Source organism: Dendrobates tinctorius, unplaced genomic scaffold (genome assembly GCF_039654945.1).
Source record: "Dendrobates tinctorius isolate UK_male_01 unplaced genomic scaffold, ASM3965494v1 ptg000107l, whole genome shotgun sequence".
NCBI lineage: Eukaryota > Metazoa > Chordata > Amphibia > Anura > Dendrobatidae > Dendrobates > Dendrobates tinctorius.
In genome coordinates this window covers 20,016,810-20,035,838 of record NW_027361775.1, presented here as the reverse complement: position 1 = coordinate 20,035,838, position 19,029 = coordinate 20,016,810, and the positions used below count along the sequence as shown (strand labels likewise).

The 19,029-nt window shown below is 43.8% G+C and overlaps 1 protein-coding gene across 3 annotated transcripts; it reads left to right on the top strand.

The window, feature by feature from the left end:
- The first annotated feature begins 3,798 nt into the window (after positions 1 to 3,798).
- Positions 3,799 to 15,299, top strand: POLR2H (RNA polymerase II, I and III subunit H). 3 transcript variants are annotated; one of them, XM_073589220.1, is made up of 7 exons: positions 3,799 to 3,957; positions 6,007 to 6,091; positions 6,649 to 6,734; positions 12,772 to 12,855; positions 14,680 to 14,773; positions 14,866 to 14,949; positions 15,050 to 15,299. In XM_073589220.1, exons 3-7 carry the CDS (start codon positions 6,662 to 6,664, stop codon positions 15,165 to 15,167), a joined length of 453 nt encoding a protein of 150 aa, XP_073445321.1. In that variant the 5' UTR covers positions 3,799 to 3,957; positions 6,007 to 6,091; positions 6,649 to 6,661; the 3' UTR covers positions 15,168 to 15,299. The 3 variants fall into 3 exon arrangements, with proteins under 3 accessions (XP_073445321.1, XP_073445320.1, XP_073445322.1); XM_073589219.1 differs by lacking the exon at positions 6,007 to 6,091 and having other exon boundaries at positions 3,800 to 3,957; XM_073589221.1 differs by lacking the exons at positions 3,799 to 3,957; positions 6,007 to 6,091 and adding an exon at positions 3,983 to 4,417.
- The last annotated feature ends 3,730 nt before the right edge of the window (positions 15,300 to 19,029 follow it).

Sequence of the window (19,029 nt, the reverse complement as noted above, 5' to 3'; positions counted from 1 at the left end):
CAGGGTAAATAAGCTTGAAAAAGGTTAGAGCAAGGAAATTACATCACAAAACTTATTTTTGTACTTTTATCAAATATCTTTATTTAGCGCCAAAAAGTATAAGGCTGCGTTCACACGTTCAGGTTTTTTCGCATTTTTGCGAGTTTTTACCGCTCAATTTTGCTGCGAAAACGCAAAAACAGCATCCCATGCAATCCTATGGGATTTTGAAATGCTGTGCTAATGCTGCGGATTTTCCCGCAGCGGAATCTCATTGCGGAAAAATCCGCAGCATGCTCATTAATCTGCGGAATCGCGGCGATTCCGCCCACATAGGAATGCATTGTTCTGCTTACTTTCCGCATGTGGCTGTGCGGACCATGCGAAAAGTAAGAACATTTGCGGATGGTACCCACGGTCCGGAGGAGAGGAGACTGTCCTCCAGGCTGTGGGTACCATATCCCTGTAAAAAATAGAATTAAAATAAAAAAAAATCGGGTAATATTCACCTTCCGACGTCCCGCGCAGTGTCCCCAGGCTTCAGCGATACACGTGGCAGGTCCCGTTCCCAGTGATGCTTTGCGGCAATGACCTTTGCTGACGTCGCATCTTGCGATGCTGTAGCGGTCTCGCGAGACCGCGACATCATCAAAGGTCATTGCCGCAATGCATCACTGGGAACGGGACCTGCTGGAGCATCGCGGAGGCCTGGGGACGCTGCGAGGGACGTCGGAAGGTGAGAATGATGATTTTTTTTTAACATTAGATCTTTGTACTACTGATGCTGCATAGGCGGCCTCAATAGTAAAAAGTTGGTCACACTCGTCAAGCATTATGTTTGGCGAGTGTGACCAACCTGTCAATCAGTTCTCCAAGCGATGCTACAGATCGCTTGGAAAACGCTAGTATTCTGCAAGCTAATTACGCTTGCAAATCGCTAGTTTTTCCACGGGAAAATTGCGGGAATTAAAAATGCAATTTTCCCGCGGAATGGAATTCCGGAATTCTCGAGGTAACTTCTGCGGGAATTCCGGTATGTGTGAACTTAGCCTAACACGCATAAAAAAAAACGCAGCAAAACTGCATATTTTCAGGAACTACTCAACATGTGCACATACAGGCCCGGATTGGCAATATAACCAACCGGGCATTTTCCCGCTGGGCCGCTGTCATGTGGGCCGCGGGTGGCAGCGCCCGATCATCTGGCCGCTTGCCAGCTGCTGCGGCCACTGTTGCTCCTGCCGCCGGCGGCCGGCCCTCTGTGGCACGGCGGTGATAGTTTCCAAGTTCCTCCCGCACTGCAGGGAGATAAGCTACCACGCCCCCCCACGCACCCCATCCTCGCCGTAGCATGAGACACCCCCCCCGCAGCCACTCACAGTGTCGCTTGCCTTCTCTGTTCGCAGGACCTGTGATGAGGTCACAGGAGGGGAGGAGTCAGGGGTCACATGATCAGGAGCCTTTGTCCAGACCCCTGATCATGTGACCCCTGACTCCACCCCTCCTGTGACCTCATCACAGGTCCTGTGCGCTCAGCCTTGCCTCTTGGTGTCTGCGGTGCTGTTGGCTGTTGTCATGGTGCTGGATGAGATAAGTATGTGTGGGGTCAGGAGGGGTTTACAGGGTAGATGTAGCAGAGCTGTATGTGTATGGCGTGTACTGAGCGGAGCCGTGTGTATGAGGTGTACTGAGTGGAGCCGCGTGTGTACGAGGTGTACGGAGCGGAGCCGCGTGTGTACGGAGCGGAGCCGTGTGTGTACGAGGTGTACGGAGCGGAGTCGTGTGTGTGCGAGGTGTACGGAGCGGAGCCGTGTGTGTACGAGGTGTACGGTGCGGAGCCGTGTGTGTACGAGGTGTACGGAGCGGAGCCGTGTGTGTACGAGGTGTAAGGAGCGGAGCCGTGTGTGTGCGAGGTGTACGGAGCGGAGCCTTGTGTGTACGAGGTGTACGGAGAGGAGCCGTGTGTGTACGAGGTGTACGGAGCGGAGCCGTGTGTACGAGGTGTACGGAGCGGAGCCGTGTGTGTACAAGGTGTACAGAGCGGAGCCGCGTGTGTACGAGGTGTACGAAACAGAGCCGCGTGTACGGAACGGAGCCGCGTGTACGAGGTGTACGGAGCGGAGACGCATGAGTACGAGGTGTACGAAGTGGAGCCGTGTGTACGAGGTGTATGGAGCAGAGCCGTGTGTGTACGAGGTGTACGGAGCAGAGCCGCGTGTGTACGAGGTGTAAGGAGAGGAGCCGTGTGTGTATGAGGTGTATGGAACGGAGCCGCGTGTACGAGGTGTTCGAAGCGGAGCCGTGTGTACGAGGTGTACGGAGCGGAGCCGCGTGTGTACTTGGTGTACGGAGCGGAGCCGCGTGTGTACTTGGTGTACGGAGCGGAGCCGCGTGTGTATGGGGTATACGGAGCGGAGCCGTGTGTGTGAGGCGTGGAGACATATGTATACTGGATATACGGAGTGGAACCAAGTGTGTACGAAGCATACAAAGCGTGCTTTTCCCACGGACACAGGAGTACACGGCGGAGCCCCGAGGAGCATTTTAAAACACACACATGACGTTCCACCTGAAGTGATGTGCTTGAAGCTGACCGGAAATGAGATAATTTCTTGAGGAGATTGTAACAGAACCAGGAATGCTTCAGAACCATCACCGTGTCCTCCGACAGCGCAGACAGCAGGATCGCCTTGGAATCGGGGATGCCGGCCATGTGAGCGGATCATGATATGTCCTGCATCGGGAGGCTCAGGTGGGCACTACAATGGGAGCCAGGCTGCTATAGTATCTTTGTAGAATCTTTCTTTATTTCTTTCTCTCTTTTTCTTTCTTTCTCATTCTCTGTTCTGTCTTTCCCTCATTTTCTTTCTCTCTGTTCTTTCTCTCTCTAATCTGTTTTTTCTTTCTCTCTCTGTTCTTTCTTTCCCCTTTCTTTCTTTCCTCTCTTTCTTTCTCTCTGTTCTTTCTTTACTTTTCTTTCTCTCTCTATTCTTTCTGTCTCTCTGTTCTTTCTTTCCCCTTTCTTTCTCTCTCTGTTCTTTTTCTGTCTCTCTTTTCTTTTCTTTCTTTCCCCTTTCTTTCTTTTTTCTCTCTCTTTCTGTTTTCTCTCTTCCTTAGTGCCAGTCAGTGTGCCCATAATGCCAGCCACTGTGCCCTCAGTACCAGTCAGTGTGATCAGCAGTGTTAAATGGGTGCAATTAGGTGTGGACATGGGTGTGACTAGTTGCAGAATGGGTGTGGCCGGGCGTGGCCTAAAATTTGCAGCGGCGCGCTGAGCGCGCCGCAGTCTTTGTCCATCTTTCCCTTCCTCAAAAGTTGGGAGGTATGATAGGGGCGGCTATGACCAGGGGGGGTCTGGTTGCCCAATAGAGAGCAGTTCTGCCAGGAATTCTGTAATCATGCATACAAAAGGGGACAGAGATTTGGGAGGAGTACTGTACCTAAAAGCAATAAATAGGACTGAGCTGAAATACTGGGCACAGCTCTGACTACATGTTATATAGTCGTGTTAATCTCCTCTCACTTCTTGTAACCTACAAGTGTACAAAGATATTATATAGTCACCATGTGACTAGTGGCCCTGTGTAACTTCAAATGCCAGGGCTGAATTTTAGTCCCAGTCCGGCCCTGAGCACATACCCCAACGCTTTGGCGTTTTTTTAGCTCTAGTGGAGGCTTTTTTGTTTCCTCATTTCTCCACGAGAAAGAAACTCGTGCTTAACCACAAACAAAGAATTGTATAGTCTACTCAGGTCTGGGCTACTACATGTAGGAATCTGGTGGCCATGGGCGGATACAGGACTGCACACCGGCCCACACTAAACGCAGCCATTATGTGAAGCACATGACGCTCAAATCTGACAAACGTTAGGGATTCTGGGAACGGGCGCCGGGCAGAAAGGAAGTGACGTCATGGGCCGGATCCGGAAGTGAATGTGAAGCAGCGTGGATGCGGCGGAGAAGAGTGCGCTGTACCTAGTAAGACGCGTGTTTTTACACCCGGCTGTCCTCCCGGCCACCTGCAGGGCCGTCTCTGCGGCTCGGGTAGATGTGCAGGAAGCCGCTCGTATGAGCTGCGCTCGGCCGTGTGTGTCCTGCGCTCAGTGCGGGGTGTGCGGCTTTTAGTAAGGCCATGTGTTGTGTAAGGTTTTCCTGTAGCTCTCGTGGAGATAGGCAGTCACTCTCCAGTGTAGTGGCAGAAGAGGGCTCTGTGGAGCGGCAGTACACCACCTCCACCATTACTGACTTAGCAGACCAATAGGAAATCAGTGGAGCAGCGATCAGGCAGGGATGAAAGAGCCCAGCGGTCAGATCCCCACCGATCTATAACTTACACGCAGTAAAGTTCCTACTCTGCTACCTGAGCAAAAAGTGCTTTAACGCCCTGTCTGTGAACAAAATCTAGCAAAGGACCTGGTGGCAGATCCATGCAAAGGAAGTATGTAAACTGATGTTTCATTGAATGACTAAAATATCTTGTTACCGCCAGGTGAAAAGACATTTGGGCCTCATGCATATGTGACCAATATTAGTCATTTTCATGTGTACACGTGAAAATAACTATGTGAGCAGTTCTTTAACAGCTCCAGCGATGTGTCGCCACCACTGCTTTAACGGCTGCTACGGTGACTTGCATGGGTAACATTTGCTGATTGGCTGGTTCTGCTAATACATGATGGGGCTTATTGTAACATGTATTAGCAATAGCAGTTAATCCGAACCATAGAACTTTCTGCTTGTTGTAAAGCGTAAAAAATTATTGAGCATAATTAAGCTCAGGTGATTGGTTTGACCCTCCAAAACAGTCCCAGTTTGCAACATTGCCTCCTTGGAAAGATGAATTGCCCACTTCTGCTGTAATCTATGCACTTTCTAAAAGCAGACACTTGTAAAGTTGCTACTCAGCACTTTAGGTCGTAATAACTGTCCTACACCGATCTGTGACCACTAAGGGTATGTGCACACGTTGCAGATTTACCTTCACAATTTTCTGCACGGAATCTGCATCTCTTGACAGAATCTGCAGGTCAAAATCTGTGCGTTTCTTTTGCGGATTTTGTTTTTAACTCTGCGGATTTCTATAATGGAATGGGTGTAAGAACGCATGCGGATCTGCAAAAAGAATTGACATGCTGCTTAAAATAAACCGCTGCGGATTCCGTGCGGTATTTTCCGCAGCATGTGCACAGCAATTTTTTTCACCATTAATTTACATTGTACTGTAAATCACTTGCGGATCTGCAGCGATTCCGCGTGGAAAATGCGCACCAAATCTGCAATGTGTGCACATACACGTGTGCATGAAACTGATTGCTGAGGCACGGAGCGGTACGTGAGTGTCTTGCAGATAGGAGAGCTGTGTGCCTGCCATCTGGCAGGAGAGAGCCTAGCCATGGCTGCTGGGTACACATGAATTGGCCAATTTATGCGCCAAGTAGATTCATTTTTTTTTTCTAATTTCTAGAGCAGTAATGCAATTTCATTTATTTAATGTTTGCATGCTATAGTGTAAAGGGCCTGTCACACTAAGGCTGGTTTCACATTTGCGTTAAAACAACGCTGCGCCCTGCGTCGTTAAGCCCCACCCCGAGCCGGCTCCCTGCCCGCCCCATCCGGGATTACCGCCTACTTTCGCATTTGCACGCATGCCTGCATTTTGGCACGCACGGCGCACCGTCAAAAGTGCGCAGCACGCTACTTTCACACTGGCAGCGCATGATCTGCGCACCCTATGCTAAAGATAGGGTGCGCCGATCGCATGCGTGCAAATGCGAAAGTAGGCGGTGATCCCGGATGGGGCGGGCAGGGAGCCGGCTCGGGGCGGGGCTTAACGACGCAGGGCGCAGCGTTGTTTTAACGCAAATGTGAAACCAGCCTAAGAGATATCGCTAGCAATATCGCTATAACTAGTGACGTTATAGCGATATTGCTAGCGATATCGCTATGTCTGATACTTACCTACGACCTGCTCCCCCGCTGGTCATCGCTGATCGCGCGAGAACGTTCAGGACTGTTTCTCGTCGTCAGCTTCCTGTGGCGCTTCCTGCTGTGAAGACGAGCGACGTGTGGAGCTGAGCCGGGCGGGAGGATGCAGGATCGCCTAGTGTGACAGGTAAGTAGCAACCCCCGACCCCTGCTATGTCGCTGGTGAGATCTGCCTGTGTGGCAGCTCACTAGCGACCACTTAGCGATGTACCAGCGATCCTGACCGCGTCATATTGCTGGTCGGGATCGCTGGTACATTGCTAAGTGTGACAGCACCTTTACTGCAGAGCTACAGAGAGTAAGAAAACACTATTCAGATGGTGATAAACAATGAAGTCGCAAACTCCCTTAGTAGGTCGTCATCATCCTCTCATCTTTTCTAATTAGTAAAGGTGGGGATAATATAACAAAACTTCCCATATGTGAGAGTGCTTGCTCAGGCTAGATTCCCACGTAGCTTTTTGTAACTCTATTTTTTTTTTTTTTTTTGCTGGGAGGGGTTGTAATGATCCATTGGAAAACCAACAGGGGAACATTTTGTGATCAGTGTATTGTTAAGAAACCCTTCTAAACAGTGGGTTAAAATTTCTCTTTTGTAACATATAATTTAGTCCTCTTTGCTATATTCTTATTCTCCATGGGAAAAGATAGTCCTAGACTGATCTGTCTTATCTTTACTTTTAGAATACTATAAAATATGGCGGGAATTTTGTTTGAAGATATCTTTGATGTGAAGGATATTGATCCTGAAGGACGAAAGTTTGATCGAGGTAAATATTATCCTTTGTTATTCAATATGGTGTAATCTGCTTTAAAAGGAATCTGTTAGTTGAAGCAACCTTCCTAAGCCGTCTACATGGGCATATGCAGGTCGTAGAAAGTTCAATAAAATGATACCTTAACATCTGTGTTCTAATGTTTTATTCCAGAGATATCCATGGTTTTCTTGATATGTATATGGGCTGTTAAGATCTATGGGCAGTACATAGATCTCCACAGGGCTGTGGAGTCGGTAAGCCACAGTTGCGACTCCGACTCCTGGATTTTATCAGGCTCCGACTCCTTCATAAATGGCCAATTCATAACAACAAATTTACTGTTGTAAAATATTAAACATCATGCTTATTCAGTTTCTCACCATCATATAAGTAATCAGACCACTTAGAGCAAAAACTACATTTATTAGAATACAATTAGAATATAGCAAATAACTTTTATAAACTTTTCTAAACTGTAAGTAAATATGCAATAAACACTTTTATGCAGTTAATAAGAAGAAATCTATAAATTTGTCCTCAGAAAAAGTATTGCCTCTGTCAGATCCTCCTTCATGGATGCCCTCAAATCTGATCTAATTATTTTGAGAGCAGAGAACAACCTCTCTACACTAACTTGTGTTGGTGGCAAAGCAGTAACCACTCGGGCAACATCTCTGACAATGTCAGGATACAGAGGAATCGCTTGTTGCACTGTTATTTTTGATGAACGGTCAAATTTCTCAATTTCTTTTAGTGCACATGAAAAATTCTGCTGAAATGTACTGGCTGTGTTCCTTGATGGGGATGACTCTTCTATGCGGGAACGCTTTGCACGGTCCTTGTGATCCAAATATTTTTCAAAATTAAATTCTTCATCAGTTTATGATGAGGGTGAAGATGTGGCAGGACGACCAAATTCTTCTTGTTCCTCCTGACTGTTCTGCAACCCTTTCATCCTTACTGCTATTTCAAACAGAGCTTCTTTTCCTTTACTTAGCTGTTGATCATCTAGAAGAATCCGATGCATTGGGTCTACATAAACCGCTGCCAAAAGAATGTTATTTTGTAATAGTAGCTCCTCTCTCCGTTTCATTGATGTAGCAATGCCACTTGCAATTAACCCTCCTCTTTGGGACAGGTGAAACATCAGGTTCTTCCACTCCTTTAAGAAAATACCTGGAGTTAAGTCCTCTGCTTGTAATTTTTTAGTCACTGTAAATGGTTGCTCTAGCAATTTTTCCAGCTCAGTCACCTGATTCCACTGACTTTAATTTAGCGTCAGTTGAGGGTTAGCCATGTCTACAAGAAAGGTTTTCAGTTCAACCAAGCGCTGAATCATTAAGTAAGTACTGCCCCATCGTGTGGCTTGATCAATAATTGCCCTTTTTCCAGCACGTCTCTTCAAAATTGAGTCAACTTTAGGGGTTCTGGCAACAGTAGCCAATTTTCTCACCTTGCCAATCAGTGCAGCAGCATGTCCTTCTTGCAGACTGTCTCTTATAGCCAGCTGTAGCGTATGCACAACACAGCGCATGTGATGAATGAAAGAACATATTGACACAGTTTCAACAAGATCATCTAAACTATCATGTTGCTGTTCATCTGAAGCAACTTCAGTTTGCTCCTCAGTTACAATACTGTGTTCCTCTATTTCAAACATTTCTGTGTCTGTGGACCCAGAATGTTCTTCTAGCTGCTGGTCACCATCATTACTCTCATTCATTAGCTTAATAGTACTTATCATATTTGAAGCATTGTCAGTTACGACAGAACTTGCTCTTTTTTTTAAGTTCATAGTCTTGCAGAACCTTTTCCACCAAGACCTGGAGAAACTCACTGGTGTGATGAGCTTTGGTGTCTTTTACTGCCAATGTCTTGGTAACTATTTCATTTCTGTCACAAACAAATCGGACATTGATGGCAAAATAGTTCACTCTGTGACGTGTGCAGGCATTCATTTTAAGAAACAGAAAGCGTCCCTTGAGAGTTTTTTTAAGTTCTTCCTTTTGTTTAAAAGCTTCTTCGATTACTAATTTTCTAATACTCTCTCTCTCCAGAGAAACACCAAGCTTGCGGGCCATTTCCCCATTCAGACACATAAAAGCTGGTCGTGAAAATAATGAAATAGGCACACTATCCTTTACAACAAGCTCTATGATCTGTTTTTTAAATGTATCTACTGTCATTGTCACAGTAACTTTGTCACTGACAAAATATCTTGCAACTGATGGCTGCAAAGTTCTCTGCTCCTTTGTTTGGCTGGAAGAGCTGGGCACTGGTTCATTGGTTTGGATGCAGTCTTTCTCATCCACTGATTTCAGTACTTCTGGATGAAAGCGCTGTAAATTTCTCTTTAGATTAGAAGCTCTGGTAGGAGCATTTTTATCTTTGCCTGAATATGCACTCATCTTGGCTTCACAGCATTTGTTTTCGTCTGGATCATTTGTCATACACTGACAGACATAATGTTTTCTATCTTGAGTGATGGTGAAATGTTCAAATACAGCTGATTTAATGTGATGCTTCTTTGACATTCTCAGGTTTTTAATTCTGCATTCACAATCCAAATGACAATTGTTTTTCCTAAAAACAATTGTACAAAATTATTGCCAGGTCGTACAACTGATATAGTGGTCAGTAATACTGTTATTATTCCTCATGTACTCACAGTTAACTGATGCAAAGTTTGTTGAAAGGATAATACTTCTTACAGTCTTCCTCTTCTGAGTAGCAGGCAGCTGTGAGATGCTTGGAAGACGCACACCTAGTATGATCTAGTCTAGAGGAGGAGCTTTACTACTAAGAATTTGCAACACATTTTCAGTTTCATACATTGTAAGTAGGGGGGTTGGGGCAGCATGAGGTTAACCATGTATAAGATTAGATAAGGGCAGTGGAGAACAGTGACACACAAGAAGTAAGAAATGTCTCTATCTCCAGCAGAACTGCTTATCACTGTTGTTCATAGTTTGATAGAACATATATATTTGAGTAACATTTATAAAATTCATATGAAAGTTCAATTATGAAATATTAATACATTTTTTTTTTTAAAGCTGGAGTCGGTACATTTCTACCGACTCCGACTCCACTACTCCGACTCCACAGCCCTGGATCTCCAGGAGACTCTGCCACCAATGCTTATTTTAAATAAAAGGGGGGCATTACCAGTTTCTCAATACAGAGCTGTGTATGATAATAACTAACATGGTACAGCAGAGCTTAGCTTTGTTTCGTTAACAAACACATCTTCATAATTCTGTCAGCTCTGCTGCCTAATGATAACTAACACAATACGGCAAACTTTGTCTCATTAGAAACACATATGCAGCAGCAACTTCTCACAGTACTTTCAGCTCTGCAGTACTGCCTTCCTCCCATAGTAGCAGCTTGTGAGATGGAAGCGGAAACACTATGAAAGGACAACTGCAGCTGCAAATGTGTTTGTAATGGGACAATGTTCAGCTCCGCTATATTATTAGTTATAATCACACACAGCTCTGCAGTGAGATCAGGAGAGCAGAATGTCGGTCATTACATGTCTCACATCTGTACCATCCCCTTTTATTCAAATAAGCTCTGGAGGCAGAATCTCATTAAGACCTGTGTCCGGCCCATATATCTTAGCTTATTTATATATTAAAGGGAACCTGTCAGCAGGTTTCGCTGATATAAGATGCGGCCATCACCTTTCAGGGCTGGCTTATAAACAGCATTATGCTGTATATAAGCCCCCATCCCGACCTGAAAGAACTGAAAAATAAGTTTTATTGTACTCATCTGTGGAGCAGTCTGGTTCGATGGGTGTCGCTGGTTTTGGTCTGGCACCTCCTATTTTGTTGTGATCTCTGTACTCCTGCTTGCTTCTTGTGGGTGACGCGACCCTGCATCATCCACACAGGCTCCCTGGCATCACACTCCTGTGCAGGTGTACTTTGCTCTGCCCTGTTGAAGGCAGAGCAAAGTGCTGAAATGGGCATGTTCCGGAGCGCTTTGACCTTTTACGGTACCTGCACACTGCAGTACTTTGCTCTGCCCTCAACAGGGCAGAGCAAAGTACGCCTGCACAGGAGTGTGATGCCGGGGAGCCTGTGTGGATGATGCAGGGTCGAATCATCCATAAGAAGCAAGCAGGAGGGCGACGATCAGAAGACGAAGGGAGGCGCCGGATCAAGACCAGCGACACCCATTGGAACCGGACCGCCCCTATGGTGAGTATAATAAAACTTGTTTTTCAGTTCTTCCATGTTGGGTTGGGGGCTTATATACAGCATGATAGAATACTGTATGTAAGCCCTGAAAGGTGATGGCCATAACTTATATCGGCCAAAACTGCTGACAGGTGCACTTTAAGAAAAATGTGGATTTCTCTTGAATAAGTCATGAGATCACAGATATCAAGGTATAATTTTATTCATCTTCCTATGATCATGCTGGAGGGTTGATCCTAGTGACCGATTCCATTTGAAGATATGTCTACTCTTTTGATGCAACTTTGTATAATTTTCAAATCTATTTTAGTTAGCAAAGTTCCACTGATTCCCCAATTTCTACCATGGTCTCAGGCTGTAGTAGCTGCTCTTTTAGTTCTGTGCTTGATACAGGTGAGTATGCATTGTGTTGGCTGTGAAGGGGCTGGCTAACTACTCATTTTGATAGCTAAGTGTAGCGCTTCTCTGCCATGGCCTATGCATACACACAGAGAGGAATGGTTTACATATAGATACGAGCAGTCAGCATTGTCTATGTACTGAAACAGGAAACCCCTTCCTGTGTATAACACAAATTCAGAATTAGAACAGCCAAGACAGAGCTTGTCAGCCTGAGGCATTGGTGGAGCTTTGCCAATGACATGTAGTATTAGTAAGCTATGTAGAATTGCATACATATCGGATCTAAGTTTTGTTTTGTTTTTTTTTCAGTAGATCATTTGCTGACTGGATTGTGTGGTTTCTAATGCAATTGGAAAGCACATCGGCCCTCATTCTTTAGAGCTTTTATGCCCAAAAAGTGGGTATAAAAAGCTCCTATGCCCAAATATTCATGATAAGCTGTGGTGATTTTTCCCCCCCCCCCCGCCAGAAATCTTACTCCAGTTGAAGACTGGAGTGAGATTTCTGTGGTGGCACATGGAGTCGCACGCCACTTGTCAAATGCTTCAGTTTCATGGAGAGGCATGTACCTCTTCATGAATTAGGAGCATCCAACTCCTGCACGTCCCCTCATCCAGACTGGCGAGAAAATAGCTGGTCTTGATGAACTGGGTCCACAATGTTGGCTCCTTTGCACAGCAGACTCAGACGACCGCACATTTATAATGGGGTATTTTGCGTTGCTGGAAGGATGGAGAAGTAGGTGAACTATTCTTCTATTAAAATAAATCATGTAAAACCCTTGAATCCATATATTTTCAGAAATAAGACACCTGAAAACATGCTATCGTAATGTTGCATGAAAGTGAAATATTTTAAAGAAATGCGTACACAATTACCACAATGTGGTTCAAGGTCTAATTCAATTACGAGACGCATCTCCAAAAAAAGTTCAAAATATGCAGAGTTATTGCATGTTATCTATGTCTTTGATTGCATGCACATATATTCACTAAAACTAAAAAGACCAAAAATGTCTGAAAAGTGGGTAAACGTTTGAGTCACAAAGTCGACAAATGGTATATGTTTGTTTAGGTATAGGAAGAAAAAAAAAAGACTAAACTAAAAGCTGTGCATTGGCTTCCCATTGACTTCCCCCAGAGTCACTGGAAGATGTACAGGGTAAACATGACTGTAAAATACTGTGATCTTCCTTCGGGACGTCACTTGCAGCCTCATCCTCCCGTCACACAGACACCGAAGCTGTGGGTTAAAAATTGCAGCACCTTGATTATTGCTTCTGGAGCTTTAATCCTGTGATTCAAAAGCTAAATTATGGAATTTTTACCCCTTAATATCAGGTATTATATTTTAGGTTCGGTAATTATATAAAGGTGTGACATTTAATACTTCTATTGCAATCAAATGATTAAAATTTGTATAACTTTTTTTTTCAGTTTCAAGGCTACATTGTGAAAGCGAGTCCTTTAAGATGGATCTAATTCTTGATGTAAATATACAGATTTATCCTGTGGATTTGGGTAAGTTTGGATTTGCCTTGTGTTATTTTAACCCCTTCATTTTTTCGTTTATTTTTTTCCACCCCTTATTTCAAAGAGCCATTACTTTTTTTTTATTTTTCTCTCCATATAGTTGTGTGAGGACTTGTTTTTGCGGGACAAGTTGTACTTTTGAATAACAGTATTGATTTTACCATATAGTAAAACGGGAAAAAAAAATCCAAGTGCAGGGAAATTGCAGAAAAAGCGCAATTCCTAAACTTTATTTTTTTTTAAATTTATCATGTTCACTATATGGTAAAACTGACTTATCAATATGATTCCCCAATAATCAAATTACGGTAAGCACATGGGATATTCTACCGATAAAGAATGATTACTCACATACAGAATTCCTGCCATTCTTCTGCCTATGTCTCTGCCAGTTTCTTGGCTTACTTTTTCTGGCAGATGATGTCGTGTGTCTGCTGCAGCCATTCAGTGCCTGGTAATTGGCTGCAGCGGTCATATGACGTCCTCACTGGAAGAAGAAGGCAGGAGATTGACAGGGGTCTGGAAGGTGAGGATATGTTCTTTTTTTCTTTTAATACTTCAAAGTAAAGCAACTAAACAGATTTTAATTAGCACATTGCAAAGTTATCTCCATTCTTCCCAAATCTTTTTTTTTTTTTTTTTTTTCTTTGTTTTTACTATGGAATTGATCTTGTAGGCTCTGCACTGAGGCAGGCTGAGACCTCTGGAATGCAATGTTTGCGCCAGATCGTGGTTAACTTCAGTTCCAATGCATTACTGATACCTCTTCAGAGGGAAATTTGCTTCATAGTAGCATCCGCAGTGCATAGTATGGGCTGTCCTGAACTGTCAGGAGGATGGGGAGCAGTGCGTTCCTGAGGAGAAAAAAACCAAAATATATATATTATAAGATTTAGGTCTAGTAGTGTCAGATTAGATTTAGTTTTTGTTATCAGAACATTCAGCTTTGAGCAAGCATACAGCCTGCTTTGCTCTGGTAGTGAAACTGAATCTACCTCTGAAAATAGAGCAATTTTCAGACCGTGACCAGGACTCTTCCTCCATGGGATCCCACAGCCTGATTGTAGCGCGGAGTCTATCATCACTGCTTAAGCTTCAGAGGCAGGACCAAGTACCGCAGTCCCCCACCACTGTGGAATCACAACAGTTCCTTTTCCCCACAAATTCCACCTTATTTAACGGCCCCTGGTATAAAACTTGATGTAGCCAATTTTGCCCCCCTTTGATTTTTTTTCCAAATTTTCATTACCCCTGATGTCCTTCAATTGATTGCTCACCAAACTAATTTATATGCCCTTTAATTTATTGCCCAACACCACACTACCTTTCATTCTCGGATCCTCACTGGGGGGGGGGGGGGTGCGCGGCCTAGCCCCTCCGGTGCTGTGTATGAACTTTTCAAAATTCATTGCCAAGGAATCGCCTGTGATCCAGACCAATGAGAGCCTGGAAAATCAGTTATGAATACTATCATCAATCCCACCTAACATCACAGCTGCACCAAACAGAAGTCGCTTTAGTGGTGAGTTGGTTAAATATTTGACCAAATACCGTATATCAGGATAAATTTCAAGTTAATAATCTTGTACTGCCCCCAAATTATGTAATAAACAACCACATGGCCTCTGGAAGAAAAACTGTTCCCCATCCCTCTTTAGTGCCTCCCCTACATACAGGAGTATGTTAGATGTGCTTTTATTCTCTAATATTCAAGGAGGGTTTTATAAAAGAGAATTTATGCTATCAGTTATGATTACAAGTGGTATATTAGCATATACTTTTATATTCATACATGGCACATCTTTTCTTTAGGTGATAAATTCCGTTTGGTTATTGCCAACACCCTATATGAAGATGGGACACTTGATGATGGCGAGTACAATCCTAATGATGACCGTCCTTCCAGGTGCCTATATTTTAAAGCTGCAGTGAAGATGGGTAACCTTCGGGATCCTTTATTCCATGTCGGTCTGCTGATCTATTTTGTCGTCTTTATAGAGCTGACCAGTTTGAATACGTTATGTATGGAAAAGTATATCGGATAGAAGGAGATGAAACATCCACCGAAGCTGCCACTCGTTTGTAAGGAATCCTATGAACTTTCCATTGCTTCATATTTAAAATGTTGCATAAATAAATCTGGTAAATGTTGTTTTGTCTTTTTTTTTTTTCTCTTTTCTAGGTCGGCATATGTATCATATGGTGGTTTGCTAATGAGGCTACAGGGGGACGCTAATAACCTGCATGGGTTTGAGGTCGATTCCCGCATTTACCTTATGATGAAGAAATTAGCCTTCTGATCCGGATACATAGATGTTACTGCTCAGTATTGTGCTTCCATATTAACTCCTCAATCAAGGCTCCAATAAGTGGTAGCAACTTTCCTACCGTGTATATTTTGTTTGTATTTAATTAAAAAAATATATATTTTTTTTATTGTTTGCTATTTTGTGACAAAAAGTAGCAGGAAATTGTTGTTTTTTTTTTTATATACATAAAAGTTTGACTAATACAGCAACCTTTCTAATAAGAAAAAAAACTTTTAAAGTATTTGTAAACGCCTAACTTTATTAACATAACATCACAGACACTACTTCACTGTGTACAAGACTATTCCAACACCTCCCCATTATTAAGACTGGTTGATTCTTTGTGGTCAGCCCTCCACTTGAAGTGTGTAGTACTACTAACGTGCCATCTGTAAATTAAAGCATTATTTTTATTATACTTCAGGTTTACAAGGGGTTTTTCATCTTCAATACATAATGACCTCAAATACTCGTATAGATATAAAATAATACAGAAGGTACTGAACTCCAAGTCCAGCACTGCCTCTCCGCCGTTGTTTACATCTCTGTGTTTTGGCTGCAGCATTTATGCCACGACTACAGTTTACGTCATCGCTGCAGCCAATCACTGAGTTCAGTGGCTCTTCTCTATCAGTTGTTTCAGGCTGAACAAAAGTGGATTGTTTTGTTGTTTAAATACCTGTCCCTAAAAGAATCCATTTATTTCATATATGTACATGAGAACTTCAATTATTAAAACAGATGTGATAGTAACACATCAGAGGAATTAAGGGTATGTTCACAATGGACGGACACGTTGTGGGTTTTCTGTTCTGAAAATCTGTCATATGTTACTGTACCAGTAAAGTGGATGAGAATTTGTGAAAACCATTTGTTCATTTGTGTGAAAAAAAAAATTTGATTGGCACAAAGGTGAGTTAATGTTTGCAGGAGCCACGTTTCTACGGTACAATTGTGACCGCAATATCTGGATCTTTCATGGTTCCTTTGACCCATATATAGATCACCATACTGGACAGCTTGGGTATGGTAAACTGTGCAGAGACTAAAATGTGAAAGTGTTAGCACCGTGTGACATCCGTTTTACTAACCTTGGGCTCAAGCACTCATAGAAGTGATATTGGGGAGACCACATAATTTATTTTTGCCATAGTGTGTGTATACATATCTTAACATACAATGAAGTCAAAGATGGGCATTATATGCTTCCTGTGTTTTGGATTATCAATGGGTTAACGTGTCATGATTTCCTTGTAAATACGCATGCTTGGCCATGCAAACAAAAAGAGGGGGAATTCAGTTGCTGAGAGGGAAGGGAATGTGTCTAAGGGTTCACTCATAGGAGCATGTAACACAATGTTTTATTTGATAGCGCTCAGCCCATTGTTATACTATGAGGCAGTGCAGATCTGCGATGAATCGGCATGAGAATCAGATCACACGCATCCACCCATGGAAGTCTATGGTGCATGTGAAACATCAGACTGCACTCGGATGTCATCCAAGTGCAGTCTGAGTCCTGTGAACGCCATCAATGGAGGAGATGGAGAAATTACTTTCTATGTCTCCTCCGCATCTGCAATGCAATTCTCTCTTGAGAGACAATCGGATCACAGTAGCAAGACAGTCTGCTGACTCTCGCAGCGGAGGTTGTGCCGAGTGTCATTAGCGTATCGCATCGGATGCTACTCGCCAGTGTGAACGAGCTCTAATCGTATAGCTCATCTACAATCTCCACTCTTTTGAGCTACAGAAAACAACTTTACTGTAAGTATTTTAGTTAATAACATCAGTCCTAACTATAGAATGACAATGCTAACTGTGCAGTATAAAGAAATGGAATTCATAGCGTGTGGAGTTGGGAAAAAAAAAGGTTATTTTTCCCATGTTTGTCACAGCTATCTCTTTAACAGTTGACTGTCTTGTGGGAAAATAAATCTTTGTACTGGAAACCTGTAACCTTTACACATTTGCAGTTCCATGCTTCCAATTAATTTCAGCAGTGGGAAAAACAAACTACAGTTCAACCTCCCTGAAGTTTTAAAATGAAGCGTAAGACAATCAGCGGTGTCTTTCCACCTGAAGTCAAAGGTTAGGGCTAATATTCCCTTGCGAGAGACTCGCATGATTCTCGTACATCAAAACCTGGCACTGCCGCCGGCACTCGAGACCGGAGTGTGCGGCTACATGTATTTCTATGCAGCTGCACGCGCCGGTCCCAGTGCCGGGTGTTCATGCGAGAGAATCGTGCGAGTCTCTCGCAAGTGAGTATGAGCCCTTATACTACAAGTGGTAAGCCTCTTCCCGCCATACCATAGGAATCAGACAATATGCAAGACTGCTGTCAATGAGGCGCTAGCTGTCATTATACATTATTCTAAGGAACTCTGCCAGCACACAATGATTGTGGAAACCAAGTACAGGCACTCTGCCGCTTCCCACCTGCTTGTTTCCCAAATATCGTCATTCCTCCACCCCTCTTTTTCCTTGAGTAACAGCTCTGGCCTTACAGAGCCAAAGTAGGGGGGAAATAGATGAAAAAAAGTAGGTGGAAGGTGCACTTCCATGCAGCGAGCTCCTGTATTTGGTTTGAACAGTCGTTCTGTGCTGATCGAGTCCTTTTAATGACTAGAGTTTGGTCATTTAACTCACAGTAAGTTCTATTAAACTCTTTGGGATTGGTGAAATAATGTTACTATTGACCAACTTGCTTAAATTAGTGTAAGGCCTTGTTCACATGACTTTTGGAGATACCTTCCCTTGTACATGTTTTGATTACATTTTCTCTTGGAATGTTCCCCTCTCCCTATGAGGATAACCTGCTGATAAAAAAAGACCTACTGGAAATTCATCTGAAAGTCATTTGCGAGGGACACTATCAGTATTATATACACTCCTCAACCCTCAATATGACCTCAGTTATGAAAATCACAGATCTATAAATGTCAATGATATTTAAGTAATGAAAAATTGAAACCATTTTAAAAACATCTGAATTTATTCAGTATTGAATATCATTGCCCCACCAAAATACACTACATGTTTTGGCATGTTATGAATGATGTTATTGGTGTTTGGGGGAATGTTCTATGTAACAACCCTGCTTGGCATTGCTGCCTGGCCACCCATCCCCCACACACCAACTTACTCACTGCTCCAGGCCATGCTATGATTTCTGTTTGCTGCCAGCTCCAAGCTCTGTGCCGCTTGTCTCCTATCTGCTCTGTGCATGTTTCCTGGCTGTGTGAATAGGGGGGCGGCGCCAGAATTCTCTGGTTCTTATGGAGTCAGGGAGCACCTGTCTAATGTGTCCCTGACCAATTACCAGGAGTCCTCTAGTACTTAGGGCAGTTCCACCCAGTGGAACCTTGCCTGTGCAATGTGTTAACTCAGTAAGGCGGGGGTGACACTGTGTTATGGCAGTCCATTAGACTGCGCTACACTGTAGCATAACGCAGTCCATTAACGCTGCCATTCACATTATCGGGCGCATCACAACGCATGCCATAAAGCAGCACGCGTTCGCGATGTGCCGTCATTCTGTGACTGAGCCTCGGACACGGGCTGCAGCGTCCGAGGCTCCGTCACCGCTAGCGCAGATGAAGCATCTGCGCTAGCAGTATAGCATAACACGATCACGTTATGCTATAACAACGCACTCTGTCAACGCTATGCTTTAACGCAGTGTGACCCTAGCCTTAGTGTCTTGCTACTGAGCTGCCAGGTCTTGCTCTGTGTTCCTCCTCTGGAGGCTTTACTCCTAGCTTTGCTTGCTACTTATCTGTCTGCCTTCCAGGGTCAGAATATCCTGATCGCTGTGTCTTTGTTCTTGCCTTGCTTTGTACCTGTGTAT

Excerpts from the sequence above, each read along its gene's own strand:
- POLR2H (XM_073589220.1), top strand. The coding sequence starts at position 6,662 with ATGGCGGGAATTTTGTTTGAAGATATCTTTGATGTGAAGGATATTGAT. Across the intron at positions 12,856-14,679 it reads GATTTATCCTGTGGATTTGG|GTGATAAATTCCGTTTGGTT; the intron begins GTAAGTTTGGAT and ends TCTTTTCTTTAG. Across the intron at positions 14,774-14,865 it reads AATGATGACCGTCCTTCCAG|AGCTGACCAGTTTGAATACG; the intron begins GTGCCTATATTT and ends TCGTCTTTATAG.